Raw genomic sequence first — 27,267 nt, 5'->3', positions numbered from 1 at the left:
CTTGGAAAGGATTCCATGTTTTCGAAAGCCTGTCCCTGAGACTAATAACAAGAGCAAGCCTTTTGATTAAATAGCTGGCAGAAGCATCAAACTTCTAGGAACTGTATCTGTAAAACAGAACTTCCAACAGGAAGCAATAATTAACTCCAGAAATATCCGCACCTGAGTAATTCTTGAAGAATCACTTTTTTATGGAAAGCAGAGCTGTAGAGAAGTTTCGTGGCAAAGCTTCATGACCTCATCAGGCAATTTTGGCCTAAGAGGAGGCATCTCCAGCTGTCGTTCATTTCAATCCTATAGTATATTTATATTTTGCAGGCCGAGAGCTGTGGTTGTTCCTTTTTAGCCGCAACCCCCAAGGCTGTTGGTATCAGTTCACACAGGAGAAGGGCTGTTTTCATAAATGTTGCCTACTTCATGTCCTTTGAGCACAGCTGTCTGGGCTGGAAAGGGAACTTTCCTTCACCTGTGAGTGTTGCACAAATTGTTCACTTCTGGGTCATGGCTACAGTGTGCTCTCCAGCTATTTCAGCTTCCAAATGAATTACAGAAGAATGACAAATAGAAGAAGAAAACAGGAAGAAAGTATGACTGAAGTGGTATTATATATTGTTAAATGTCACGCTGTTAGATGGCTAGCAGTCTTTGTTTGCTTATGTGCACAGATTGAGAGCTGGAGGAAGACAATAACTGTTTCATCAATTGTCATCCTCACTACGACATGGGAGAAATGAGTCAATAGATTTGAGACTCAGTGGTCTTTTACTCTTCTGTTGGTCAGAAATTGTGGTGTTGGTTGTTTGGATCTTGAAGTTAACATCTCTGCCAAGGATAAACACACAGTGGAGGAAAGAAAATGGAGAGCAGCTGGCAGTGACTCAACAGAGTCCCCCACCCTATCCCTTCAGAGAATATTTTCTTAGGCTTAGTAACGTGATTCTCAGTAATGTTAAATTCCATTTAAGCTGGATGTAGAAATACGTAATATATATTTTTGAAGTCAAAGCAAACATTGAAGAACAAATTGTGAAATTTCATTTGGCAGCAGGAGGTTGCATCATTGGCTTTCTTCTCAGACTCGGGAGGTTTCATAACATCTAAAGACATCATTGTGAGTGTGAGAAAGCTGACATTTAGGAGTCTAAGAATGGGAAAAATTATTAACCATTAAGTGTTGAGGATGTGAAGTGATTGAACCGACATTGGCAGGTTGCTGAAGGAAGTCCTGATTGTATGCAAATAGGAAATAAAACAGAATATGTAAGGTGAAATATGCATTCTTAGGTCATGTAAAATGTTTTCACTATGCCCACTGCCCCATTCTGGGGAGCCTTCAGATGCTTCCATATTTCAGAACCTTAGGAGCTGATGTGGTCTGGGCACTTATCTGGTATTGTTGTGAGGGCCGTACACAAGTACAGCATGGATGATACGGATGAGTTAGTGTGTGAGATTGGGTCCTTTTGTTCTTGAGTACCAAATGTACATTTATTGCATAAAAACTCACTGGCCATTTTGCTGGTCATTAATGCAATATCTAGAGGTCCTCTTGTAGAATTTTAAAACTTGCTTCTTTTTGATTCTTCCCAATAATTTGTGCTGTCAGAGGCTGCTGGCATATTACTGCTGATTCTTTATATTATTTCTGTGTAGATTGAGCATCAGTAATATTGATGATAACTCTCTCCTACAACAAAAACTGACTTTCTTCCTGAGATGTGAGTCTCAGTTGCCAATGCTTCTGTCATAAAACAGGACAACATGAAGTAAACTCTTGTAGCTTTTTCTTATGAGGATATGTAAGTGTTGATATACATGCATACACGTATGTGTGTGTGCATATCTATTTTCATGAGAAGTGTCTTAATTTTCTTAGTTTGTGGTTTTATATTATGATGCTATTTGAAAGAATGAATAGCAGTAGGTCTTCTATAAACTCTGTGTGTCCATGTAAATGCTAGTAACATCTAAAGATAAAGACAGGGTAACTTAATTTGTCTGTGAAAATGTATACTTCTTTATTACCAGCATTGCAGTGTGAAGATGGTTGAGCTTTGTTCGCTGACTTTGTGTGATGGTTGGCAAGGGGGTTGCATCTTTCTGCCAATGTTTTTTTCTTGTATTGTCTTTAGAAAATTCACATTGTTTGTGAATTAGCTTCAGCACAGTCCTGACTGAACCCAGGAACCAGCTGATCTGTCTCTTACAAGTCTGTGATATGTTTTGAAAAGGCTGTCTGATTGAGGTTATATGTTGTGAAAACATTGTTTTTATCTGTAACAAGAAGTCAAGTGAGAAAAGGAACAAGACATTAATTTGATTGACTTAGCTGCTCACTGTCATTCTATGCAGACATGCAAGCTCTCAAATGTTGTCAGTTTTTCCACCTTTTCTTTACCAGTAGAGGCTCAGTTTGGGGGTGAGAAAAACAGTGCTGGGAAAACTGGTCTTTTATCCATGACTTAATTTTAAGTTTCTAAGTAAAATAAGGCAGCTCTGTACAGCTCAGTTCCTCCATTCATGTACTGTAATTTTACAGTCTCAGAGTCACGTTATTCTTACCTAGCCTTTAGAAATTACTTTCTTTTAATGAAATGAAAGGGTGTGTTCAAGTTAGATCTTGCAGAATGCTGTTCTTAAATTTACAATAGATTTGAAGTTGTTAGGATGTGACTGAAGTTCCAGCATTTTTCTCACACAAAAACATTGATCTGTGTTTCAGGACTGTGTACTGCAAGTGAAAAGTGGTCTGTATAACCAAAACATTATGAGAAGTCTTCCACATGAGTGGCTCATCTAGCCAGCTGGTTAAAACCAGCACTTCTCACTGTTTCTAGAGTGATCTTTACTGAGCATCTTGTTTTCTAAAGATTTATCAAGTGTATTACTTAATTGGATTGGGGGAGGTCATTGTCTCCCTCTATGCTGCCCTCGCAAGGCCCCACTTGCAGTACTGTGTCCAAGCCTGGGGACCCCAACACACAAAATACGTGGCACTGTTGGTGTGGGCCAAGAAGAGTTGATCAAAGGGCTGAAGCACCTCTCCTTTGTGGAGAAGTTGAAGGAGTTGGACTTGTTTAGCTTGGAGAAGAGAAGGCTCTGGGCTGACCTCATTGTGGCTGTCCAGTACTCAAGGGAAACTTATAAACAGGAGGGGGACCAACTTGTTACACAGTCAGGTGGGGATAGGACAAAGAAGAATGGCTGCAAACTAAAAAGGGGAGATATAAGACAGAATGGCAGCATAATTTTTTTTTTTTTTACTCAGGGGGTGGTGAGGAACTGGCACGATCTGCCCAGAGGGGCTGTGTCCCATCTCTATGAAGGCATTCAGGGCCAGGTTGCATGGGCTCTGAGGAGCCTGATCTGATGGGTGGCAGCCCTGACCACGGCAGGGGCTGGGATTGGATGGGCTTTAAGGTCCCTCCCAACCTAAGCCATTTTATGATTCTGTGGGTATCATCTAATTAATTATGGCACGATTGCTTACGTATGTTGTATGAAGGCACATGTTTATATACACTTGAGACTGAGGAATGTATGTAGTGTAATGTGTGGCTTTGTGCTTTTCATTCACTTACTGATTGACTTGTGTTTGCTTCTAGCTGGATCTCTCTAACACACAGAGGTGGAGACTCATCATTTCTGCTATGGAAGACCTCTGAAGAAAACAGAATCACTACAGGATACAGGGTTGTGATTTACTGGATGCTCGCTCCCTTCTGAGTAATGACTGAATCATATCTGATGCTGAAGATGGAAAAGACAGCTTGACAGAATAATATCTATGGCTATTTTTAGTGCTGTCCTTATATCTTGGTCAAAATTTCCTCTTCCTGAGAATTTCTAAGCTGTGCTATGTCTTCAGTCTGCATTAGTAGGGCTGTAGGGAGAATTAGGGTGTTTTGCTGTACTGTGGCTCAGCGTTTAGTTCAGTTACTGAAGAAAGGCAAAACTAATTTATGTTAAAGGTGATTTTAACTGCAGTGAACTGACTTCTAAAGACTTGCAGATGTACACGTGTCTCTAAATCAAGAGGAAATCTTCTGCAAGAGGACAGGTGTCCTTCTGAGTGGGACCCATAGTCAGTAAGTGAACTGTTGTGGGGATTTTCCTCAATGCCTTTCTCTACTGTATCCAACCCTGGCACATTACTCAACAGAGAACTGACTCTACCTGTTTATGATTTTCCTATGTCATGCCTAAGACATAAGATCTTCAAACTGTATTTAGAAGATGTTTGAAATTTTGTAATTTCAGGTAATTCCTCCTCATTTATGTTTTTCCCATTTCTTAATGCACTAAGGTGTTGGGATAGTAATGACATGAAGGTCTAATAAAGGAAGAATTATTTCATGCTAGTATAGGAATCAACATTCAGCCAGGTTGGATTATGACTGAGGATTGGTAATGGTTCTCGTCCGGTTTCCCTAACAGAAAGATGTGCTAGATTTAATGAGGTGCAGTCTTATCAGATGTACTGTCTTTGGGAGATGATTTATACATATGTTCTCAGTTCTTAAGGCCCCCTAAATATGGTTCACTATCTTTGTAAATCAGTCACGAGGAATTACTCAGCATACCTATGTCTATGCAGTTACTACCTGCTATTAACGTGTACATTTTAGACACACTTTTTGGTACCTTTTTCTCTTTCTGGGGAATTAGCTCTCAAGGGAACTATTTCTCAGCTATTCACTAGCTGTTCACTATTTAAAACATAAACTGAAGAGTTTTCTTTTTCCTCCTTGTTCTTGTTTTCCTGAACTCCTGTAATTTCTATTCACAGTTTGTAAAATTTAACTTTACTAAACATGCTTTTGTGTTTCCTGTAAGTTTTTCAGCTAATCCTCGGGGCAGATGGACAGTCCCAGTACGGCATGACAGGAGGGAAGGAGGGTTATGGTCATCTCAGTAAATTTAGTACCTGAACCTTTTTGCAAAGTAATTAACTACACATTACTGTGCTCCGTATTTTTTAGCACGTGGTAGAATTATTTTTTTTTTTATAATGATTTTCCTTGTATTGTTTTTACCGTTTTTTTCGTTGACCAAACATTCCCCACTTACTGAGTAGGACAGAAGCAAACTAACTTGTGGCTGGCTTACTTTCTTGTTTGTGCATTGAGGTAATTAATAGCACAGTTTGTGATTCAGAGGATGGCAATGACTGGTGTACTGGGTGTGAAAGTCATGCTTTTGTTCATCAGCTGAGAAAAGTAATGGCACTAACAGTATGGGAAACAATGTGGGAACAGCACAACCCTGTGCTGAACTCATGAGGGAGGAAAACTCTGGCTTCTCTTCTCCCTGTGTCCTGAATGGACACAAAGCCATGAAGGGTCATGAGCTGGGTGCTGGGTAGAGGTGTGCTGGGGACACGAGGATTCTGTGATCCCATGGTGGGTTTTGGGACCAGTGCTGACCACGACAAGAGAATGTCTGCTGCCTGAACAACTGCAATGAGTAACTTTGTCCTTGTTTGGAAGAGGCAGCTGAGGGGACAGCCTAGCTCTGTGCACCTGCAGTGCTGTTCTTCCCAGCAGTTTATGTATCTCCTCACTGCACAGTGCTTAAGGATGATCAAGCCAGTTCAGGATGCAGATGGATGGATCCTCCTGTGTTAATTAAAACTCATTTGGTACTGCCAAGGACCGCAGCTGAAGCAGCCAGGCATCTCCTTCCCAACACGTGAATGTATCTGTGAGGTGTGGCCTCAGCCCCATGTGGTTCTCTCAGTGCAGGAGGCCAGCTTGAAGGGCAGCCAGGAGACAAAGCTGCCTTAGACAGCAGGATTTGAGGGGAGGCAAAGGGATGTACATATGAAAACCACTGCTAGAAATGAGAAAAAGCAACAATGAGGAGCGCTGAATTCTTTCTTTTACTGGATCATAAAGAATATAACAGTGAATGGTGACAGAGTGTAGTGCAAAAAATCAGCTAAAGCAGGTTTGACTTCTGTAATATTCTCACTGCCTTCTCCACCTCTTTCTCTGTTATTCCTGTTGTTGGCTGCTTGCTGCAAGCAGCAGTTTCCACTGCTAACTGTGCAGAAATCCATGCTCTCACCTCAGCACATTGTGGCTCCTGTTTGTGACAGTGAAGTGCTGCCAAGTCCAGACACTCTGAACAAATTACTGAAGAGGACTTTTCTTGAAAGGAAGTTTGGAGTTGATGTGAATGGGCTGTGAATGTCAAGCTCTTGATGTCAGCGTTCACTCTGGATGTGTTTTCAAGCCTTCCTCCACAATATATCAGCCATGCATTTATTTTTTTTTAAGTGAAGATTCTTCTGTTATCTCCCACTTTCAGAGCCTGAAATCACTCAGAATGGCCTTCTCACAGCAACGTCGTAACAGGGAATAAAATTTGTACAATTGTACAAAGAAAAGGGAAAAAAAAAAGATTCAGGCAAAACACTCTACCTTCCTGCTTTGATGCAGTGCCTCATTCTGCATGTGTTCAAATAAGCCCCTGGATGTGCTTGGTGCAGAGCAGCTGAGGGCAGCCCTCATGGCAGCACAGCTCCTCACAGGGAGCAGAGGGAACATGGAGCTGTGTCAGGATGGGCAGCTGTGGGTCAGGGAAAGGCTCTGCGTGGTGGGCATGGAACGGGCTGCACAGGGCAGTGCTGAAACTGACAGAGTTCAGGGAGTGTTTGGACAGCTCTCTCAGGCACAGGGCTTGGGTTTGGGTGCTGTGTGAAGCCAAGGGTTGGATTCGGTGACCCTTGTGGGTCCATTCCCCATTCCATCTCTGGGTACTGTATGATTCTGAGTCCAGCCTCAGCCTTCTGGGCCCTTCCCCCTGCAGAAGGCTGCCAGGCCATGTTTGCAGTACTGACACGTGCTATAATAACAACGTTGTGCGTGTTGTGCTCTGTTGCAACCACAACAGTTACTGTATCCTGCTCAAAAATAAACAAGTAAATGCAGCCTTTGACAGACAGGTCTTTGCTTAGTGAAGGTGATGCCATCAGGCTATCTGAGCAGGTAGCGTTTCCCTGGGATCGTTCCCTCTGGAGAAGTTGCGAGAAGCTGGGACTCGCGTGCTATGGGATGAGTGCTACCAACAGCTGCTCGCCATTATCAGCAGCAGAGCAGTCTGTCGGAGCTGACTGGGATGACTCAGAATTAAAAAAAAAATAGGAAGGGAGGGAGGGAGGGAGAGAAGGGTGGAAGTGGGCACTGGTTCACCAGAACATGACTCAGCTGCTCAGTAGGCCCTCTGCTGAGACTTGCCATGCCGTGTGCTGGGATGCACACCGCATCAGCTCTTTTCCTGCTTCGAGTCACTTTCCAAGACTGAATACTTCACAAATCCAAAATGTGTGTCTGTCAGTTAGCACATCTCTGTTTTAAATGTGCTTTTCTTCAATGTGTTTGTTCCCCTATTTCAAAATTCGGTCTATGAAAATTCTCCATTCCGTAGTGGTGGCTTTTAAAAGGTTTTGAAACATGTGGATTAGATGCATATGAAGAAAGCAGCAGCGAGGAAATTGCAGTGTTCCATGTGCAGGTGTGCTTTGAGATCTATGGCATCTCTCTCACCAAATACATGCCGTGCCCTGTCCTGCAAAAGCAGGTACCAGGAGGGATATCTCCATCTGTTGAGCTAACCTCCCTCATCATTTAAAGTTCCTCGATTGAGTGGTGGCCAGCACAATGCTGGTAGCTTGTGGCAAATTGCATGCATGAACTCGAAAACAGGAAAACTGAAAATCTCCTATGCTGCCCTGTCACCTCCAAACAGTGCACTGTACCAGGCTGGCTCCGGCGGGCAGGAAGGAAAGAGATGTAACCTTCTGTAAAATGAAGTGTTTTGTAAGCAGTAAGTCTTAAGTCTCCAGAAGGCTGCTTGTTGTGTTTACTAACGAAGGAAGAGCGTTTTCAGTAAGGAGAGTGAATTGCTGGTGTCCTTTTCTGCCTGAGAAGTATCCTAATTTTTAACAGAATCTTAGCATTAAGTCTTTTTCAGGTTTTTTTTTTTCCTGTCAAGCTACTTGATGTCTTTTAGTCTAGCACTGCTGAAATATGTCACTGGTTATAGCCACTGCCTAGTCTTCTTTTACTTAAAAAGAAGCACAAGGAATTGAAAAACTGTAATGAAGGAAATCATTTGGGTGGCTCTCCTTGGCAAAGAATCCCTTCCCTTCTCCCTATAGAAAGTGCTGCTTCCACGCTTTATGATTCACTTTTCATGAAAACGTCATTCAAGTCCAAAATTATCTGAGCTTCACTTAACACTTTATGGCCATGCTCTATGATGGGGGAGATGAAAGTACGTGGGATATACTGCTACTTGAAGCCTCAAGGACTGCTCAGCTTTGAAAATGTGAAGGCTTTACTGAGATCATAGTGGTAAAAAGTGTGTGAATGTGGGAAACTGGTCTGCGAAATACTGAATGTGTTGTTTTAAAGACTATAACCTGAGTTCACTAATGTGGTTTTCAAATCCTGAGTCTCCAGCATACTAAGGCTTACATGGTGTAAGAATTATTCTGGAATCTGAAAAAAAGAATACGGTTAGACGCTGTGCTTATTGAAAATGATCAAGGCTACATTTTTGGTAGAGGGCTGGCCTAGCACGCAGCTGCAGTAGTTGCATTAGAAGGTAATGTTTAAAGTTGGCGTATCTGTCCATAAGGGTGTTTATAAATCCACTCTTTAAAAACACAGGACAGCTGGGAGCAGTGGCAGAGAGCAAATTCACAACCTAATTCTCAGCACAGTACATTCATTAGCTCCATGGTACACTGAGTATTCTCAGCAGTAAAAGTTTTCTCAAGTACGTATTTTTGTTGAAGTTTCAAATGGATGTAATAAACACTGAATATTTCTTAAATCTCTGACCTCAAGAATGAATGAAAGGCAAAGGTGGACACTGACATGGCAAGCGAAGCCCACAACTGCAATTTGCATTAGGTTAAAAATGTCAGGTTACCCTGGGTTGTAACAGCTAACTACAGTCAAACTTTCCGTATGTGATATATCCCTGAGAAGGAAGCTTACACATTATTTCCTAAACTTGGCATCAGTTTGGGACTTGGATAAGAAGCAGGTCCATGGAGATCCCAAGGGTCTCCTTACCTTTGTCAGGGCCTCCAACAACTTGCTTCCCATAGTGCTCTGACCCCTGTGTTCTAATGCTTAGCCCTAGGTTAAGGCTCTTGGAGCCACTCTTGGTTACCAGCTGTGGTGTGCTGCGCGGGGCTGTTACTGGACAGAAATTTAGGAAACTGTGTCCCATTGGTAGGAAATGGCTCCATTTGATGTAAGACAGCTTTCCCCACCTGGGTGCCATCCTTGCGTTCAGATATGCCGTCCCCTGGAAAGGTGCTCCTCAGCACAGTGAACGTGCAGTGCACTTCACAATGCGAGTTTCTTTATTGCTGTCCTCGCACACAATGCTGCATTAGAGCAAAATTCTTCAGTACAGCAGACGTTCAGTAAGTGTTCAGTTCATTATGCTATCGAGGCAAAACTCCAAACCTCCCAATGTTACCTAGTACATTAGTAATGAATTTTGGAACCTTACCTCAATGGAATGGACCTGTTCAGAACAAATGGTATATGGAGATGAAATTTTGAGGGTCAGTGCCATGTTATTGATTGACTGTTCTCTGCAGTTTGACAGGGAGGTCCCCTCTAAGACTCACTTCTTAAAGAAAAAGAACAAGAGACTTTGAAATACTGTTTTCATGAACTGAAAGGGGAAAAAGACATCATTTTTCGTTTAAAGAACATAGCTGCCCAAAATAATATCTTTGGTGCAGGGGTTGGTGCCCCCAGAAAAACCTTTTCCAGGTGGTTATATGTCCGTGGTGTGGTGGGATGCAGCGCTCCCCTGATGCTTTCCTTCCAGGGGTACAAAGATGATTTGGGAAGTCGGCAATTTCCTTTCCTGCAGGTCCAAAGCAGCAATCATGAATTAGAGTCAGAAGAAACTAAGTTAGAGAGCTACAAGTGAATCCACAGGACTGTTGAAATTTCATCTTTTTAACTCAACAAGCATAGCCTATGCTCTGCAAATCCTTCTTCTTTTTTGCCTATTCCACATAAGATGTATGCCCAAGCAGAGGCCAGGTAAGTAAATAAATGAGGCAGTAAATAAAGAGCCACGCAGACCTTAATAATGCTCTGCAGAGGCTGAACAGGCACTCTGCAACCATCAGCTCACTATTACACTGTGCTTGCTGTAATCCACAGAAGCAGATAAGATGTGAAAAGCCTGGGCCTATTATTTCTGTTTCTTTAATAAGACCACTTGCTTACATGCTATTTATTTAAATAATTGCAACCATCTTCTTCCTCCACCCTTGCTTTTTCCTTTTGGGGAGCAGCACCTCCTAGAAATAACCAGAGTCAGCTGTGAACTCTGGAGGCCGTGCCAGGGCCGGGCAGGCTTTGACCCCTGAGGAGAACAGAGTGACCCAATTCTGTGTCCCTTGGCACTAAGACAGTGCCAGAAGCACCTTTTAAAGGAATCACACCAGGAGGAGCAAGCTGATTTTCTCTGCAGCTGCTCCCTGGGGCTGAGCTGGGCGAGGATGCACCTGCAGGAGAGAGGCAGTGGATATCAGTGCTGCCCTCTGTGAGATGTGCTGTGCAGCATCGCTCCGAGGTGGAGAAGGCTGGAGGTCCTGTGTACAAGCATCAGGACGTAATCCCATCACAGCATCTTGAACCCCCTTATTAAAACCGTCGCCATATTTAGCAAGATCTATGAGCCACAGAACATCTTCTTATAAGGCTGGAAAACACAAGAGCGTGCCCAAGTCCAAAGCGTCCTCAGCTGAACTCATGTAACGAGTAAACAGGCTTCTGGGTGGCATAAATCAAAGAAGCTCCTGCCTGCTCAGAGTACGCGTGCAGGTGGCAGAGGCAAAGCAGCATGCCGGGCACTTTGCTATGTCAGATATTCCCCAGCGGGTTTTGGGGGTGTTGTGCAGGGGACTTTCCTGCCGCGGTGCGCTTATTGCATTATGGAGCTAAAGATATCCCAGTGCTCGTCAGCACTGGGATGTCTGGCTTCCTTCTTGGGGGAGGCTTCGGGCTGAGTTTGCAGTGCAAAAGTTGGGTTTCTTCTTCCCACTGTCCGTGCCGCTTTGCTCCCTTCCCCTTTGGGTCTGACCCGTGGTGAGCCAAGGAGAAAGAGATGATTTGTTTGGAGTATTCTGTGTTTATCAGCTGGTTGCCAAGAGCGTGAGGTTAGCAGAGCTGCGCTTGCTGCTTGCAGCAGCAAATAAATGGGAGCAATGTGCTGCTTGTGCTGCTACAGGTGCACGCTCCCAACTGTATTTGTTCTCGTTGCTTCTTGGAGTGCCAGGAGTCTCATAGCACGAGGGCATGCGAAGGCATGGAAGAGCACCAAAGAGATGACAAAGAAATGAATGTGTTTTACAATGACTTTCTAATTGCAGATTGTAAACAAAAAGGATGAGCACGAGTGTATGGTAACACCGCTGACATTAGAATGGGCTCTCCATATGTTGCGTGAAAACGATGCTTATCAGCCAAGTTAGATCTTAATATGATTTGTCTTGGTTATTTTTCCTTTGGATTGTGTGTGGTTGTAGCACAGCACCAGGGCATGTTAACTCCCATGTAAGAAAGTATGAGATGGCAGCAGTGTGCTCCAGCATCAAGCGAGGCACTGCATGCCTCCCACCTCCAACAGAATCACCTCTGAGGGGAATTGATTTGCTTTTATTTGGGGATATTTTAGGGTAAAAGTGTTGAAATACATTACTTTCATTGCCATGGTGCTGCTGCCTATTGACTCCGTTGTATTGTGAATAAAATGTGCGTTTATTTTAATGGGAATTCGCAACTCTTCTGTCTATTCATTACTCCTGAAATTTTTCAATAAAAACATATGGTTTTGAGCAGAAAATGTGCAGTGGCTTTGCCAGTTGCATTGATGTTTATGTAACTTTTAAACTCTCACCTTTGCCATCTTAGTCACCGTTCTTCACCCAGCTATGCAGATGTCAGCAGCAAGGTGCCTGAATTAAATGGAGAGCTCTGTGCTCCGAGTCCTCCCTGGTGAGCTGCGTGAGATGAAAGCTTCACCGCCCAACTCAGGTTTTGTGTCTGCACTGTGGCTCAGCTCGGGAGTTGCTGCTCTGTCCCAGTGTCTGCTAGGTCAGGAGATCTGGCTCTAAAAATAGCAGGCTATAGCTGGGCAGGTCCAGGAGTGGCTGGCTGCTGGGAGAAGAAATGAGAGAAGTTCTTCCTATTTCAAGGATATAATGTTGAGGGCAGGTGGGGCAGAGCTTGACCACGTGCCTTCTTTGTATGTTGCTGTCACTGAAAACAGAGTGAAAGAGCTGACACACAGAGCAACTCCCTGCACCTCCTCCAGTCCCGCAGAGCCCTGACCAGCTGTTATGAAGTGCTACGGAGCAACTACTGAAAAATGTCTCAGCTCTGCACTGTTATCCGCTGTCTCTCATCCGAATTGTAAGCAAGCAAGCACTGCGGCTTGATGTCTGCCTGTACACATTCATGGGTAGCTGTACAGACAGCAGATATGGAAGGGAAGAAAGCTTTGGTAATCTCCAGCCTCTCAATCATTCAGAAGGTTGAAAGGATCATTAAGAATAGGTTTTGGTATGGAGAATTCAAGGGAATGCTGCTTGACATGCATCCCTTCAGAGGTGCTGATGCTGATTTAACTTCTAACACTGCCACGCAGCATCAAGAATTAGACACTAGAAGGGGTTGTCCTGGTGTGAAATCACCATCACTTTGCTGTCACTGAGTTCCAGGAGATCATCTCGGTTGTTTTGGTTTTTGTTTTTCAGCCTAGAAGAAAAAAGAAAACGAAGCCCAGCGACCTCTCTCCTCTCGCAGACTGCATCAGTAAATTCAGGAGTGACTACGGGCACTCTGAAACGCTCCATGAAGCGAGGAGCCGCATCCAATCCTTGTGCTGAGCCAGCAGCGGCTGCACTCTACAGCGCAGAGCCCAGCACCCTCAGCAGGGTGCTCAGCCCCACAGCTGCCCGCTGACCCACGCCTTGGGTCAGGCAGACACCGAGGGATGAGGATCCAACGTGTCGTGGGCTCAGCTGCTCACGGTATGTGGAAGCAGGATGCTGCTGCAGTACTGGGAGCTGTAGCGGTGTACTCAGCACCACGGGCAGCATGCTCACAGCAGGAGGACACCTCCAGCTCCCAGGGACATGTGGTTAAACCCCACCTGCAAAGCAGTGACTTCCAACCTGCAAAGCAGTCCCCATGGTTCCTCTCAGCCCGATGTGGCAGTGCTGCCTCCCCCACTCACCGCTGCCAAGGTAGCTGTGCGACCCTTACACCTACCACACAACACCTGAACGTGGTCTGAGTCAATTACTCTGCTCACTTAGAAAAAAAACACGGCTTATGCTGACAAAGTCTGACATCTTTCTTAGAAAAAAAAAAAAGTTTATTTTCCACAAGTAAAGAGCAATAGGAAAAAAAGTTTTCCACATATTGTTTTCTTAAAACAGAGTCTACAAGAACATATTCAGCACCAAAACTACAACAAAAACAACAAAAAAGAAAAATACAAACAGCCACAGAATATAATCTATAAAGCAAACATTTAATATTGCACTTTGTTTCTCTAATGTTTGGATTTTACTTACTTTTTCCTAATTCAGATCAGAATCCTACACAAAATACTGGGCTATAACTGAACCTCATGTTGTACAACGCTGAGAATTGACCAATACTTGTGGAAGAGTAATGCCTCTGAAGAACCGAGAAATTTGAACGTGCTTCTTTTTGCTGTGTAAGTTACAGACCCTTTCAGCCCCATGGTGAGGCTGGGACACCACGGCTGTCCGCATATTGGTCAATTCTGCTCCACATGCAGCTCTCTGCTGTATTATGATAACAACTTTAATGCTATGTGTATCAGAAATTGTTCCCTAGTCTGTTACAACAAAAAGGAAAAAAAAAGTAAAACCACCAAATGCCCTTTAATGCCAACGATCCCCTTAGCTTTTTTTTTTTTTTTTTAAATCTGGTCGGAGAGGGTAGAGAGAAGGGACATCCACAAAATTGGCCCGGTAACATAAGACATCGCCCCATTCCCTTCCCGTCCAGTATTTGTGCTGAGCCCAAACCTCTAACAGAATCACTTAAAACGCGACTCGTATTTTATCACCCTGTCATCGTTTGTGAAACATGAATTTCCTTTCATGTTCTCGTAAAGGCCACTTATGGAAAAGCCCGTTGTATTGCGTGCGTGAAGCCTTAAAAAGGAGGCAGAGGTTTTTGAGAAGCAGCACCCTGCTGAACACCCACCTCCTCTATCCCCCTTCCAGCTGAGCTTTTATTGCACAAGGAAACAGACGTGTGATGGGCTGGGCCCGGCTTTGCCTAGGTACCAAAGCATGTCCCTTTGTCACTGCTCCGTGCCACTGCATGAGCTCTGAAAAGGGAAGCCTGAACCTTCACAGCGCTCCAGGCATGGAAGTGCTGGTATTCGTGTCAGCAGGTGTGATGGCCCCACTGCACTCTGCTCTTGCTGGGGGTGGGCTCAGGGGTGAGAGCTCTGCAGCCGTTCCTGCGCTTGGAATCAACACGTACCCAAATGGGCTCTGTTTGTTTTAAAGCTCTCCAGAGTTAGTACAGAAGATGCAATGAGTTAAGCAATCCTCAGCTAACTTGTACCCACATATGGCTGCTAGCGTCCCTCTCTTTCCCCCGCTTCAATTACACTTCTACTCTATTTTTACAATATCATAAACCCTGAAGATAATACAAAGTGCACAAACTGAGCTCTTAGCATAGTCCAAGCTTTTCCTGCAGTCTGAAATATACTTTGCTACTAGAGACTCATCATATATAGTAATTTTTGGTGATTAGGTAACTACGTACAAAAATAAACTTGCTTTCTCTTCCCACCTCCGCTCTCTGCCTATGAATCCTGGACAGCATCTGCCTATTTCCTTTCAGAACTCTTCTGAGGCTGGGTGGGTGTTCACCGGTGCTTCCACTTGTGCCTTTTATTATTTTGTATTTTTTAAAGCTTCACAATTTGAAACATTTTTTTCCCCATCATGTAGAAAGAAAAAAGGGAATGAGGGTGGCTTTGTAACTTTTGTGTATGTCCCTATTGCAGATCCCCCTCTCAAATAAAGAACTAAAACAAAACACACACAAAACAAAGAAGTAACTAAACAGTGCAACGTAACAAAACAAATAGCATTCAACAGTTTGGCAAGTGATGAGTTCACCTGAGATTAAGTGATTTTTAGGCAGTCTGTAACAAAATGCTGCTTTGCGATAATAGTAGGAAGGCAACAAACTCTTAAAGAAATCAAGAAAGTATACAATCTTGACAAAGTCTATTAGTCTCCTTCTGTTCTCTCTCCATCCCCCAACCCTAATATATCCCCATTATGTTGCTTATCTACTACAGTAGGCTGCAAAACATACAGCAAGAAGGATTGGCTTGAAGGCATTTGATGTTTGTAAATAAATCCACAACAGGATCCAAGCTGAAGAGGTGAGACGTGACCGGCCTACCAGGACAATTCTGAGCATGTGCATATGCAGGTAAAAGTCCAGGCTACATTAAATTAGAAAAGAAAAAGTCAGTGCATTTGTCAAAGTCTGTAGCTGTTGCTTTTTTGTTGTCGCCAAAGCTTTCTTTCGCTCCTTCTTGTGCAGACCACAAACAAGTAGAGGGGGGGGAGGGGAGGGGGAAACAACAGTGCGGCGTAAATGAGAGAAAGCTGTAGTGACACTGAACCGCACTAAGTAAGCAATGAGCATGTGCAAATCTTCAAAATCATAAGAGAAAACCATCCCTTCTCTTGCAATGTGGTTTGAGTGTTTTGACACACATGACTGTAGGTTAGTAAGGCTGCTCCTAGTATGTGCCAGTATTTAAATGAGAAAAAGGGGCGGGGAGGGAGGGGGTAAGCTCAGGTCTTCTAGCAAGTGGAGCAGTCCTACAATGTTACTGTAGGCTTCAAAGCATAATCACAGGTTGTTTTCATGTATTCACCATACAGGCAAGAGCAAAACCTCCTTCTAGAGTGTCTCCACTATAACGCCGTGACCTTCAACATGGCAGGTATGACTAAAAACCCAAGTCAAGTCAGCTTCTTTTGGATTCTTTCAACGAGAAGGGCAGGATGGTCTGTCATCTGTAGGCTGATCTGGGTTTGGATCAATCTAGGCAGATGAAAACAAAAAAAAAACAATTGCGGTTATTTTTGAACCTATTATGAAAAAAAAAAAGCTGTAAAAAATTTGAAGTCGTGGCACCCTCAACCCAAAGCTGCTGAAATTACTACCAAACTTCTAATGAAAAAAAATTTAGTGATCAGCACTAGTAATAGAACAAAAAAAAAATTCTATGCTACAATGTGAGGGAGAGTTCTGGTAATTCCATGGAAAAGCAGGAAGATCTAATAGCGAACTTGAGAAATTCAGCTTCAGCAGCACAGAAATCCTTTCTGCTATCTACTGTTGGGAACAGAACATACACACCACTAAAGATGTCATTTAGAAGTGCTAATTGATTTTAAGATCTGCTTCAGACTAAGCAAAGTTATCAACAGAACTCCGTTCTACTTTTAGTAGCTCATCCTTAAACACCCTATGTGTCCTACTCCTCAACTCTTACTTCTTCCTACAGAAGTAAGATACAATACAACATAACTTCCATCCCCAAACCAGGCCTTAAATATCCCTTCCAACCCAAACCATCCTGTGATATATGAAGACACTGCATTCTAGATATGAAGTTGGTAAAATGGGTGTGTGCATACATGTACACAGAAATATGCTCCTGTCATTTCAAACAGGAGTGTGCGAATTTTTAGAAATTGTGAGGCTTGTGAAGAATCCTGCCAAGGCTTGCAACACAAGGGAGCAAGATGAAAGGTAAGACACCTGAATGAGGCAACGTTCAAATTTAAGGCTGCACAAGTCCGGAAAAAACATAATCCATGCTGTGGATAAGGTATGGAAGATTCTTGATGCAATTCATCTGTAACCTCACAAGAAAAAAGCAGCTGCATTATTTGTTAATGGTTCAACTTTGCTTTTTTTCCCTGTCATTTCCCATAGTCCACAATGCAGAACTCAGGAAGAGAGTATGCTGATTCACTCAGCCTGAGGTGCTTACCTCTGAATAGAGTGGTGGAGGCAGAAAGCGGAATTCTTGGATGTATGCGAACAATGGTCCTTGCAGCGCCCTCTCAAAGTCATCACAAGCAGCTACAGGTGGGAGGCTGGACTGTCTCTGTTCCTCTGTGACCACTTCTGCATAGCTGGGAGGTGCTGCAGGGAGAAGGTACACACAGGTCAAGCAGCAGCTCTCATGCATGTCAGGATACTGCACGTGAGAAATATTGAACATATTACTCCAAGATGCATCAGCAGGTCCATGAATGACTTCAGTGACAAATGTAAATGTGTTGAATATGAAAGGCAGACTGAGAATAAAATAAAGCAGCCCTTTCTAACATTACGCTCAAGTTTAATGACAGGCTGACATCTGCTTACTGCAACTTAATTATCCTCTCACCCTTTAAATCCTCATATTTAAGCACAACCTGAATTCTGAATTTCTGTACAAAAAAAAAGGCATGAAGGAACTGAATGCAACCCCTGACTCTAGAGATATATGACTTGGTAGTAAGACGATGCTGGTCATAAAACCATGACACAGGAAGGAGCTCATCCTTCATTAAGAGGAACCTCCCTTTGACAACAGTAGTATATTCTTACTACGACTTAGGAAGACTGGTAGAAGACACCAAAACTGGTTTTATCATGGGCTACAATGCCTTACAACCAAGGATGCAGTTACAATACTGGAGAGAGAATCACTTCTGTACAGTGACAGTGAATCCTGTGCTTTTGCCTTCAAGAGCTTCCACACAGCTGGATGACAACTACTTTTTCTACAAAGGTAAGGATGAAAAGAATTCTAATCCTCCACAGAATGCAAGCAGGAGCTGAGGAAGCATCCACAAGGGACTTTCTGTGTCCTTCATTTAAAGAATGCAATCTGGGTCTGTTAACATGACTTGAAAGCAACCAGACTAGCATATTGGTTAGGATTTGTGTTGTCACATTACCTTCTGGTCTTTCAGGCAGTGTCAGACCAAGCCAATTCATGTTCATGCTACACTGGCTGCTCACACTTGATGTCCTGCTACCAAATGGGTGGAGAGGAATGGTACCAATGACCAGTGGTAAGTTAAGGACTAAATCCATGGCTCCTGGAATATCAACGTAGACCTAAAGAAAAAAATAAGTATGATCACAATGTATATTTAAGCCAGTCTGATTTCTCAATTCCTCTGCCACAGAATCCTCCATGAAGAACTTGTTTCCAACTAGCAGTTCTACGATTCACATCTCTAAGGGGACAAGTTTCACAACTTACTCGCAGGATTCTTAACACAAGTCCACACACAAAAATGTCATCTACCCATGACGAATTTGCCTAGGTAACGCATCACTACTGTTTAAGAAACCGTATTTCAGTTGAAATTACTTCCAAAACTCCTGTTGGCATACTAATACTAGGAAATGCATTATTTTGTAACTAGCCCAAAGAAGCTCTGCTCGTAATTTTTAAGGAGTAATGGGAAGTAAACATGCTCCAGCATTACCATTAGTGAATATTCCACACGGATGATACTACAGTCGAGGATTGAAGGGGAAACAGGTGGAATTTTCAGCACTTTCCCATTCCAGGTTTCTGTTTTGCCAGATGATAAAGATTCTCCACGCAGGCTGGCAACAAGCTGTTTGATTTCCTTCATTTTTCCCTTGGCATAGAAGGCCTGTGTTTGGTAAATGGCTGCCTTTGGCACCACCACACGGGAAGAACAGTTCTCAATCTCAGCAAAGATCTGAATTGATTCACCTGCAACAAAACAGAACGTAATGTAACATTGGGATTCACTACGCAGCTTAAGCAATTTGCCACTTCCTTGATATTGTGACAACACACTAGACTGCTACACCTTTAGAAACATCCACTGGTACTAAAAGGAATAGGATCAGCACAAGCTGGTCTAGAAAAAGAAACGACAACTGAAATGGAAGCAAACACCCTTCAAGAATCTGGAAACTCAACTAGCACTCTTAATTCAACAGTACACCAAGAAGATGGCTGAGCGTAGACTGAGATGCTAAGAGTAGTTTTAATATTTTGTTTATATGAAAGCAGCCTTAAAAGGGAAGGAAAAACACTTCCTATAATTACTTTTGTTACGTACCTGGGGTGTAGCCCTTCCTTTCAATTTTGGCACTTAAGGATATTGGGCCTGAGGTACAAAACCAACAACAGAGAGTCTTTTCTTTTGTGCCTGCTTGGGGTGACTGCAAGAAAAGAACAACATTGCCAGTTTAATTAAGAGTTCCACAGCTCTGCTCATGTATTTTAACAAAAATAGTTCTGAGGTATGCATTATGTATTTATTGTTACTTATTTTGGTAAAATTTCTTAACTATGACAGAAATCCTCAAGCAATTTAAACGGTGCTACACAGATACACAGCATGTCTTATTTCACTGCTCTTCGAATGATGGTTCTGCCATGCTCCAAACCATGGTCATTTCTAAAACAGCGTGTGATGCTAAAATAAACACTGTGTATCTTTAAACCCTCCATAGCCTACATACACCAACATACTGTTGGCAAAACTTCCTGCTGGAAGGCTTTCCCACTTCCATTGCACAGCATTTCAGAAACAATAACTAAGCTGAAGTACTATAAAGTTTGATTCCCTGGATTTTTTCCTCTGCCTCTGAATGATCCTGACTCATCTATAATGAGACTTCATTTTACACAGTATCAAGATTTTGGACTTGATCCAAAGCCCATTAAAGTCAAATGGGAGTCTTTTGATTTTAATGGGAATTTGTGCAAGGCCAGTGTTGTTCTGCAAGTCTGGTTTTTCACTCATACACACAAGAAACCTACTTCAATGGACTTTTTTTTTTTTTTTCCTTTTCTTTCCCATAATTAATTTGAGGAAAGGGGAAAAAACAACAACCAAAAAAAATAAATTTTAAGCCAGATGGCAATCAGCTCCTTTTTGAAAGCAGTTGTGGTATTAAGATTTTAATAAAAATGACATTTAGGAAAGAGATCATAGAGAATCGTGATAATTTCTCCCCACTGATAGAAAGACATCCGTATGGAAATTACACATGCCAGTATACTTTTCCACTTTGCACTATTAAGTTAGCAGTCTCTTACTAAATCGTTCTTTGAAGTGATACTGTTCCGTTCGCAGATCATTCAGAATTAAAGAGAAACAGCTCACAGAAGTTTTAATGACGGATTACAATTTAGTGGTATTAAGATTAAATTGAGAAAGGTATCATACACGTCTTAAAAGCAAAGCAACTCCACGTGCGGGATAAGCTAAGAGCAGAACAGCAGTAACTGAGGAGTTGCCACACTGACAAAATGCTTTAGAGGACCAGCTGGTGTTAAAAACTAGTAAATCGGTATCAGATAAAATTCAGAGTTTATATTCTTTCATGTATTTTACTTATTTTTATGCCAGAAGAAAAAAGAATGAGTAATTCTGTCAATTCTTACCAGTAATGAAGGAGTGTTGATATCTATATGTTCAAAGACTGTAAATTCCTTCTTTAATTTTACTGGTAGAAGCCAAGGCCTATGCAATTCGGCTTTCACCCAATAGCGCACACTGCCATGTCTGCCTTCGAATGAGGTAGCAAGTGGTCTGTGCAGGACACAAAGGTCAAAACTGAGTAAAATCTTTCTCATTCTTTATCATAGTGATAGCATCAAATTAGGGATTAGTATGTAGATTTCTATTTCCAATGCGCTGCAGTATCTAACGAAGCGTAACTTATTTGCAAAGTTTCCATCCCTGAGCAAAATTCAAGGTTAAGGACAGGAGAAAAAAAATTATCTCCAATTCACCCTAATCCAGTTTTGGATAGATTTTAAGAATCAATTTAAGAATTGTACTATACAATGCCAGGAGAGTTCACATTTCCTTGAAACTCAAGAGGCCGCTTTCATATCCACAGTGCCCTTTTAAGGCTGCATTAAGGCTACCAACTTAAAATTAGCAACAGTATCAACTGGTTTGAATACTGCATTTTTGAAGTGTTTGCTTATTGTCTTAGGAGGCTGGTAGGGCAGCACTCCTTTCAGCTGCTACCTAACACAGAAGTTTGTTTCACTGCAGGTAAATATCACAAATGAATACAGAGGGGTTATGAGAAGTGCCTTCTAGCTCTCATCTACTCCAGTGAGACAAGCCTGAAACATGTTTATATTGTATGTAAAATACAGGCATGTGTTTGTTCATAAAACACATGAACACACATGCAAAATCTCCTGGACTGTTGTGCTTTCAATTTTTTAGAGACTGACAGAAAAACCTCCAAACCTTTCACTTCTGCTTTTAACATCACAAAGCAAAAACACAAATCCCATTTATCTCTCAGTAACAGTATTTTTCCTTCTTTTGTAATGGAAGCATTTTTGTACTCTCACTCTGAATACATTGCAGTATACAAACAAATCAGGAGCAAACTCTGTGTTTTCTACTGGCAATGCCACTAAGCCATTCTAGCACTTAAACGATTCTTTGTCAGCTATAGGATTGACACCACTCGTGTTCCTGAAGCATCTCTAGTCCATATACAGCAATGGATCCCGTCTCATTTCCTGAAGGGCAAAGGAATATATAAGTAAAAACAAAGAAAGCCCATCAGTGTTTCCCTTCTTCCTACTGCCCTGTTGCTTTTTTTTTCCATTAACTTTGGAAATATTCCATTGATAGGAAATCTCTGGATTTAAGTAGGTGCCCAACTTCAGGCCTCCAGGCTTCAATACCAGCCACTGTTCTTCCGTTGTTATCAGAAGTGGTTGCACAACTGTTTAAGGTTATTTACAAACAGCTTGTACTAACCGACGGCTGCAGTGCCTCAGTTTCACATTAAGATGTCACAGTGATGCCTCATCCTGCTCCTCCATCCCCTCTGCATCCAGGGGAGATAAGCACTACTATTTTTACTTTTTATAGTAGAGACTTCCACACAGCGGCAAACTGCCCCTGGTGATCTCCACATACACGGGTCTTTTTCAGTACTGCAGCAACTAGCTACTGCAAAGTTCTGTGCTGCTCACCCTCCACAGTGACCCACTACGTGTGTATGACCTGTGTGTTCTGTTAAAGCCAGCTCCTGCAATAAGCAGATGGTTTACCAGCTTTACTATTAGGCACTTAGGATTTCATGCAACACTGCCTGCCAAATTTGTCCAACTTTAATGCCTTCACTGCTTGCATTCTGGAGGCAAAGGGTCCTTCCTCTCCCCTTCTCCATCCATTTGCAGACTGTCACTAGCCCTCCACATTTTATATTACTGTAGCTCGTGTTTCAGCTCTTCCTTCTCACTTCACTTGTGCTTTCTGAGACAAATGAGATGAAGGATGGGGATGTTTCACAGTTCATACACTCGCATTCATCTGCTTCTTTCCATCCAGCCTTTTAGTACAGAGGCTAGCTCAAGAAGACACATCCTATTTAACCTGGAACAGTCTTCTCTTTCATCGTTAGCTTTAAAATAGTCACTGCTGTTCCAGACAGAGTCTAGATAACCAAGCTGAGGTCTCATCACTGCTTCTGCTGGTCTGCAGGGCTCTATCGGTTTCATTAGAAGCTATCTCAGCCACTCTGCAGACGCACTGCCCCTGGGAGGGCTTAGAAAATCAAAAGACACAGCCACTCAGTACAGCTTGGTCAAGAGTGAGTGAGCCACCGGGACGCAACACGCTCCCATTTTGTGAAGTTTGAAAGCAACCTCTTCAGCTGAAGGAGATGATGCACTCTGCCGCATGCTGCAGCACAATTCCTGCCACCATTGAAAAGGTTTCCCCTCCACCCAAAGCAGGCATGTCTGCGGGCACTGTGCTGCCCCAGCAGTGTGGTACAGCTAGGCACTTACGTCTGTGGAAGCTCAAAGCTGAATGCATATTCGTGCCTTCCCGAAGGGATTGTGTGAAGGCTTTCCTCAGAGTTGTCATCATCTAGGAGGCAAAAACCCAAAACGCTATTCCACCAGCACTCATTTTACAGAGCAAAACTTATTACATAGGCATCCATTGCGAAAGGACAGTAGCCTCACCGTGGTGCTTTCAACAAGTGCCCCAGCTTACTCAAGGTGTGTGCAACCTGCCCGGCTTCACTTGGAAGCACAGAACTATTTGCTTTAATTCATGATCCTGCCCAGCCACAGCTGGCACTGCTGCCATTTCAAGGCCTGCCAGAAGAATCAGCCGTGGAAACCGGTCTGGTCCTCCACAGTGATTCTCACTTAAGATTAAATGGGGACAGCTTCATTAACGCTATCATCCTGCAGGCAGAGCTGTGTAAAACACACTCAGTAACGCTCAGCAATTCAGTTTTTTGTTGGTTTCTTTTATTTTTAAGGGGAGGAAAAAAGAGAACCTCCCCCGCCTAGCAGCAGCAGCCGGGAATTAATCACAAAGAAGATATGGAGCACGGAGGGGGACCGAGATGGAAAAAAGGATAAAAAACTAAAAAGTTGCAAATGTGCAGGAGGGAGAGCAGGGCCGCAGACAAAGGGCACCGTGCTGCCCGGAGCCGGCCCTGCTCCTCCTGCACAGCCCCGACCGCACACAGCGCACACACCCGCGGTTCGTTCGGCTCCGGTGAGCATGGAACCGGCGGGATGCTCCGAGCAGCGGCAGCGGGCACAGAAACAGCGGCCGCGGTCGCTCCGAGCCGGGCGGTCGCGGTAAACAAGTGTGGAGCTGTCAATCAGCGGCCCGGCTGGAGCAGGAGAGGACCGGCCTAAACCGGCGCGAGCAGATCGCAGCCAGCCGCGCGTATACGTACAGTATACATTACACCACCGCAGCCGCTCGGCGGCTCCGCGCACCGCCCGGAGGGGGGGGGGGGGGGGGGCGGGGAGGGAGGAGGAGGGACAGGCGGAGGCGGGGAGGGCGTGGGGACGGAGCAGAAGGGAACCTCCCGCGTCCCGCTACGTGCCCAGACGGACCGCGAGCGGAGCGGGGAAAGCGGCCGCCTCCCCCACCCCACCCATCCCCCCCCCTTCCTCCACGGTCGCCCTGCACTGCCCTGGGAACGCCCGGACCCGCGTCACCCCCCTGTGCCAGCCAGCCGCGGGCAGGGGGACCCGCGCCCTCGTCGCGGCGACCAATCGGCGGCCGGCATCGACTTAGCAACAGGGCAACAAACCGCGGTCGGCCTATCAGATCGCGAAGGGGCGCGGCCTCCGAGCCACGGCACCAAATGCCGGCCGCGGGGCCGCGCGGCGCCGGGTACGGCTCAGAACGGGGCATGTCCGAAACGGCCTCGCGATGCCACCACCCGTGGAGACACCGGGCTGCTCTTGGGGTGTTCCCGTAAAGCCGAGCTCGGCAGGCTCGTGGGGAATCGTTATCGACCAGGAAAACCCACCGGCAGCGCCCGATTAATGAAACACAGTGAAATAAAGGGGACGGATCTCCCCGGCGCGCCGCAGGAGGAAAAAAAGCAAAATAAAAAGCGAAGAAAAAAAAAAAGCCTTAGCAGCAAGCGGCCCCGAATTACATAACCGGTCCGAACATTATTTTCCTGCGCTAGGAATTAAGTCATCGCCACCACCTGACGCACGCAGCCAATCTGCGGCGCCGAGCGAGAGCAACCCTCCCCCTCCCCCCCCTCCCCTCTCTCTCTGCCCAGGACCGGTCCCAAACAGGATTGAACCGCTTCTAACAAAGGGTGGAAACTTCGCAAATAGAAAAAAAAACAACGAGCGCCCGCTCCGCCGGACCGGGAGGGCGACAGACAGCGCCCGGGCGCGGGGAGGAGCGGCCTTGTGACGGCGGAGCGCGTGTACGGAGCGGGACCGGCTCGACAAGGCACCCCCGGCCCGCGCGCCGCTGCGCACAGCGCCACCGCCTCGCGGTCCACCGCCGTCGCGGCCGCGCCCGCAGGTGACGCGGGGCCCGGAGCGGAGCGCGAACGCCGCGCTCACCTCTCTCGTGGCCGATGAGGACGTCCTTGTGGTTGAAGTACTCCACCTCCTCCGTATAGTTCTGCGTGTACGCCGTGTTGGAGCCGGCGTTCCTCGACTCGGTCCAGCGCACCTTGGCGTGCCCACGCGCGTGGATCTTCAGCGATCGCACCCTGATCTCCCCCGTGACTTCCAGATTGACCCTTCCTGAGACTGTCACCCCGCTGGAGTACACGGGGACGTTGCTGTCGCTGAGACAGTCGAAGCTTATCGTCAGGCTCCTCACCTTCCCCAGCACCATGGTGTATATAGCAAATCGTACAAAAAGAAAAAAAAAAGTAAAAACAACAAACTCACCCTAATAAGAAAGCGGAAAAAAAAAAAATAAACCCTAACCGCTCGCCGCACAGCCGGCTACAGCCCCCGCATGAGCAGCGACAGCGGGCGGGCTGTGCCGGCCCGGCCGTGCCGCGGATGCCGGCGCTCCGAGCGCTCGGCCGCCCCGCGCTGCGCTGCGCTTACAATGACGGCGGCGCAGCGCTGCCACCTCACTATAAATGCTGTGACAAACAACCACCTCCCCCCAAACCCGCACCACCAACCCGAACAGTACGCGCTCGCGCATGCGCCGCACGACCCGCGCCGGCCCTCCCCCCGCCCGCCCCCGGTGACGTCGCGGGTGCCGCGTCGCTCAGCCTGTCTGTCTGCTCGGACCCGTGCTATGGGCACTTTTCTCCGCGTTGTTGATATTTGTTTTTCCCCTTCCCTTCCCTAATACGCCTTCCCTAAATACACTAGTCTCCTTCCCACAGCCTCTGCGGGTTGGGACAGAGCATCACAAAGTCCCGCTAGCAATTAATGGGCAGCTGGTAACTCAAAGCCTCGGATGCAGGCATTGCTGTGACAAGGTAAAGGATCTCATCTCTGGCAGACCCCCTCGGACCTGGTGAGTTAAGAAATGAGTTAGTTGAGAGGTGCGAGCTCAGAAATAAGGGCACAAGTGAAGCAATGCATATGCTGTCCCCTGAGCCCGTCAAGTCTCACGCTGTGAGTGCTCAGCCTGGCTCGGTGCTGCTCTCAGCCCTCTTCTTCTCTCACGCTTCCTGCTACCTGTGCTGTGCCGACTTGCCTGGGCCCGTGTCCCACGAGACTGCCTCCTTGCTGCTCTTTCTGGCCCTACGCAGGCCTGCTGCAGGCCACCCTGTGGATCACCGTAACCTCATGTGCATGTATGTGCAGTTTCCATTTGCAGCCCTCAGCATCTTAATTTATGTAATCTAAGCGTATGAACACAGACTGATGAAGCTGAGAAAACCAACCAAGTAAGCTGACACGACCAGGAGTTATGTCAAGCAGATGTTGCCTTTGTCACAGCACCAGGGAGCTACACCAAACACGAATGCCTGCCCATGGCTCAAGGGACAGTCCAGACTGGTTCTGTGATGGATTGGGTGGACCCACACCCTGGGAAAGGGGAAGACAGAAAGGGGAAAGGGAGATGGGCCTGAAAAAAGAAGAGCAGTGATCTGAGGAGGAAAGCTAACTTACTAAATAAGATATCAGGATGCAAGCACAATATAATACAATGCAGTTGGAAATGAAGCTAATAATAAAATGAGTGTCCAAAAGCCAAAGGTGTCACTCCTGTGATGAAGGCAACATGGCTAGGGAATGCACATGCTGCTGGGATGATCCGAGAGGGGAAAAGACTGTTATCCCATGACTTGTCAACGCTTTTACCTTCCCTCTGAGTGGAAAACAGAGAAACACAAAGCAACGCAAAGTCCTCTGCAGGATGTTGTTCTTCCATGCTGTGACAGGGATACCCAGAGCTACTGATGATCCACTGAGCTGGAGCATTTAATGGCCAGTGCACTACATGATGTTAAAATAGTGATGTTAAAATGATGTGGAATAGTGATAACAAAAATAATAAATCTGTGGCACTGCTGAGGAGAGAAATGACTCCGTATGGAAAGGCACAGCATGTGCATCTTCATCACATTCCACAAAAACAGGCCAAGGTTCCTAGAAATAATTCACACGTTGTCCCACTCTCTGCACAGTATGTGTTGGGAGTCTCTGGTGGGTGTGGGATGAAGGCTGGGAGTCACTCTTGCTGTGAATTTCCAACCTGTACCAAAGCTTTTCCCGCTGATGTTACACTGAGTTATCTACTCTGCTATTTTATCTCCAACATCAGGACATCGATTCTGCTTTCTTACCTTCACTTGATACCAAGTTCCGTGGTCTCCACATTTT

The 27,267-nt window shown here is 45.0% G+C and overlaps 1 protein-coding gene across 1 annotated transcript; it reads right to left on the bottom strand.

Moving 5' to 3' along the window:
* Positions 1-15,898: 15,898 nt before the first annotated feature.
* ARRDC3 (arrestin domain containing 3) lies at positions 15,899-25,308 on the bottom strand. Its single transcript, XM_065750128.1, has 8 exons — positions 25,027-25,308; positions 22,969-23,050; positions 20,581-20,728; positions 19,247-19,349; positions 18,635-18,891; positions 18,095-18,257; positions 17,137-17,291; positions 15,899-16,178 (listed from the first exon to the last, which is right to left on the bottom strand). The coding sequence occupies exons 1-8, from the start codon at positions 25,304-25,306 to the stop codon at positions 16,122-16,124; spliced, it is 1,245 nt and encodes a 414-aa protein (XP_065606200.1). The 5' UTR covers positions 25,307-25,308; the 3' UTR covers positions 15,899-16,121.
* Between the last annotated feature and the right edge of the window lie 1,959 nt (positions 25,309-27,267).

This window comes from Cyrtonyx montezumae, unplaced genomic scaffold (assembly GCF_038088225.1).
Source record: "Cyrtonyx montezumae isolate F1298 unplaced genomic scaffold, pur_monq_1.0 scaffold_64, whole genome shotgun sequence".
Taxonomy (NCBI): Eukaryota; Metazoa; Chordata; class Aves; order Galliformes; family Odontophoridae; genus Cyrtonyx; species Cyrtonyx montezumae.
Note: the sequence above shows the minus strand (reverse complement) of the source record. Positions and strands in the feature narration are given on the sequence as shown.

Bases quoted from the DNA above. Each gene is read 5' to 3' on its own strand.
- ARRDC3 (XM_065750128.1), bottom strand. From the start codon at position 25,306: ATGGTGCTGGGGAAGGTGAGGAGCCTGACGATAAGCTTCGACTGTCTC. The intron at 18,258-18,634 runs GTAATGCTGGAG...TTTTTTCTTTAG, and splicing joins GTGTGGAATATTCACTAATG to GTCTACGTTGATATTCCAGG. The intron at 16,179-17,136 runs GTAAGCACCTCA...TCATCTGCCTAG, and splicing joins CTCCACCACTCTATTCAGAG to ATTGATCCAAACCCAGATCA.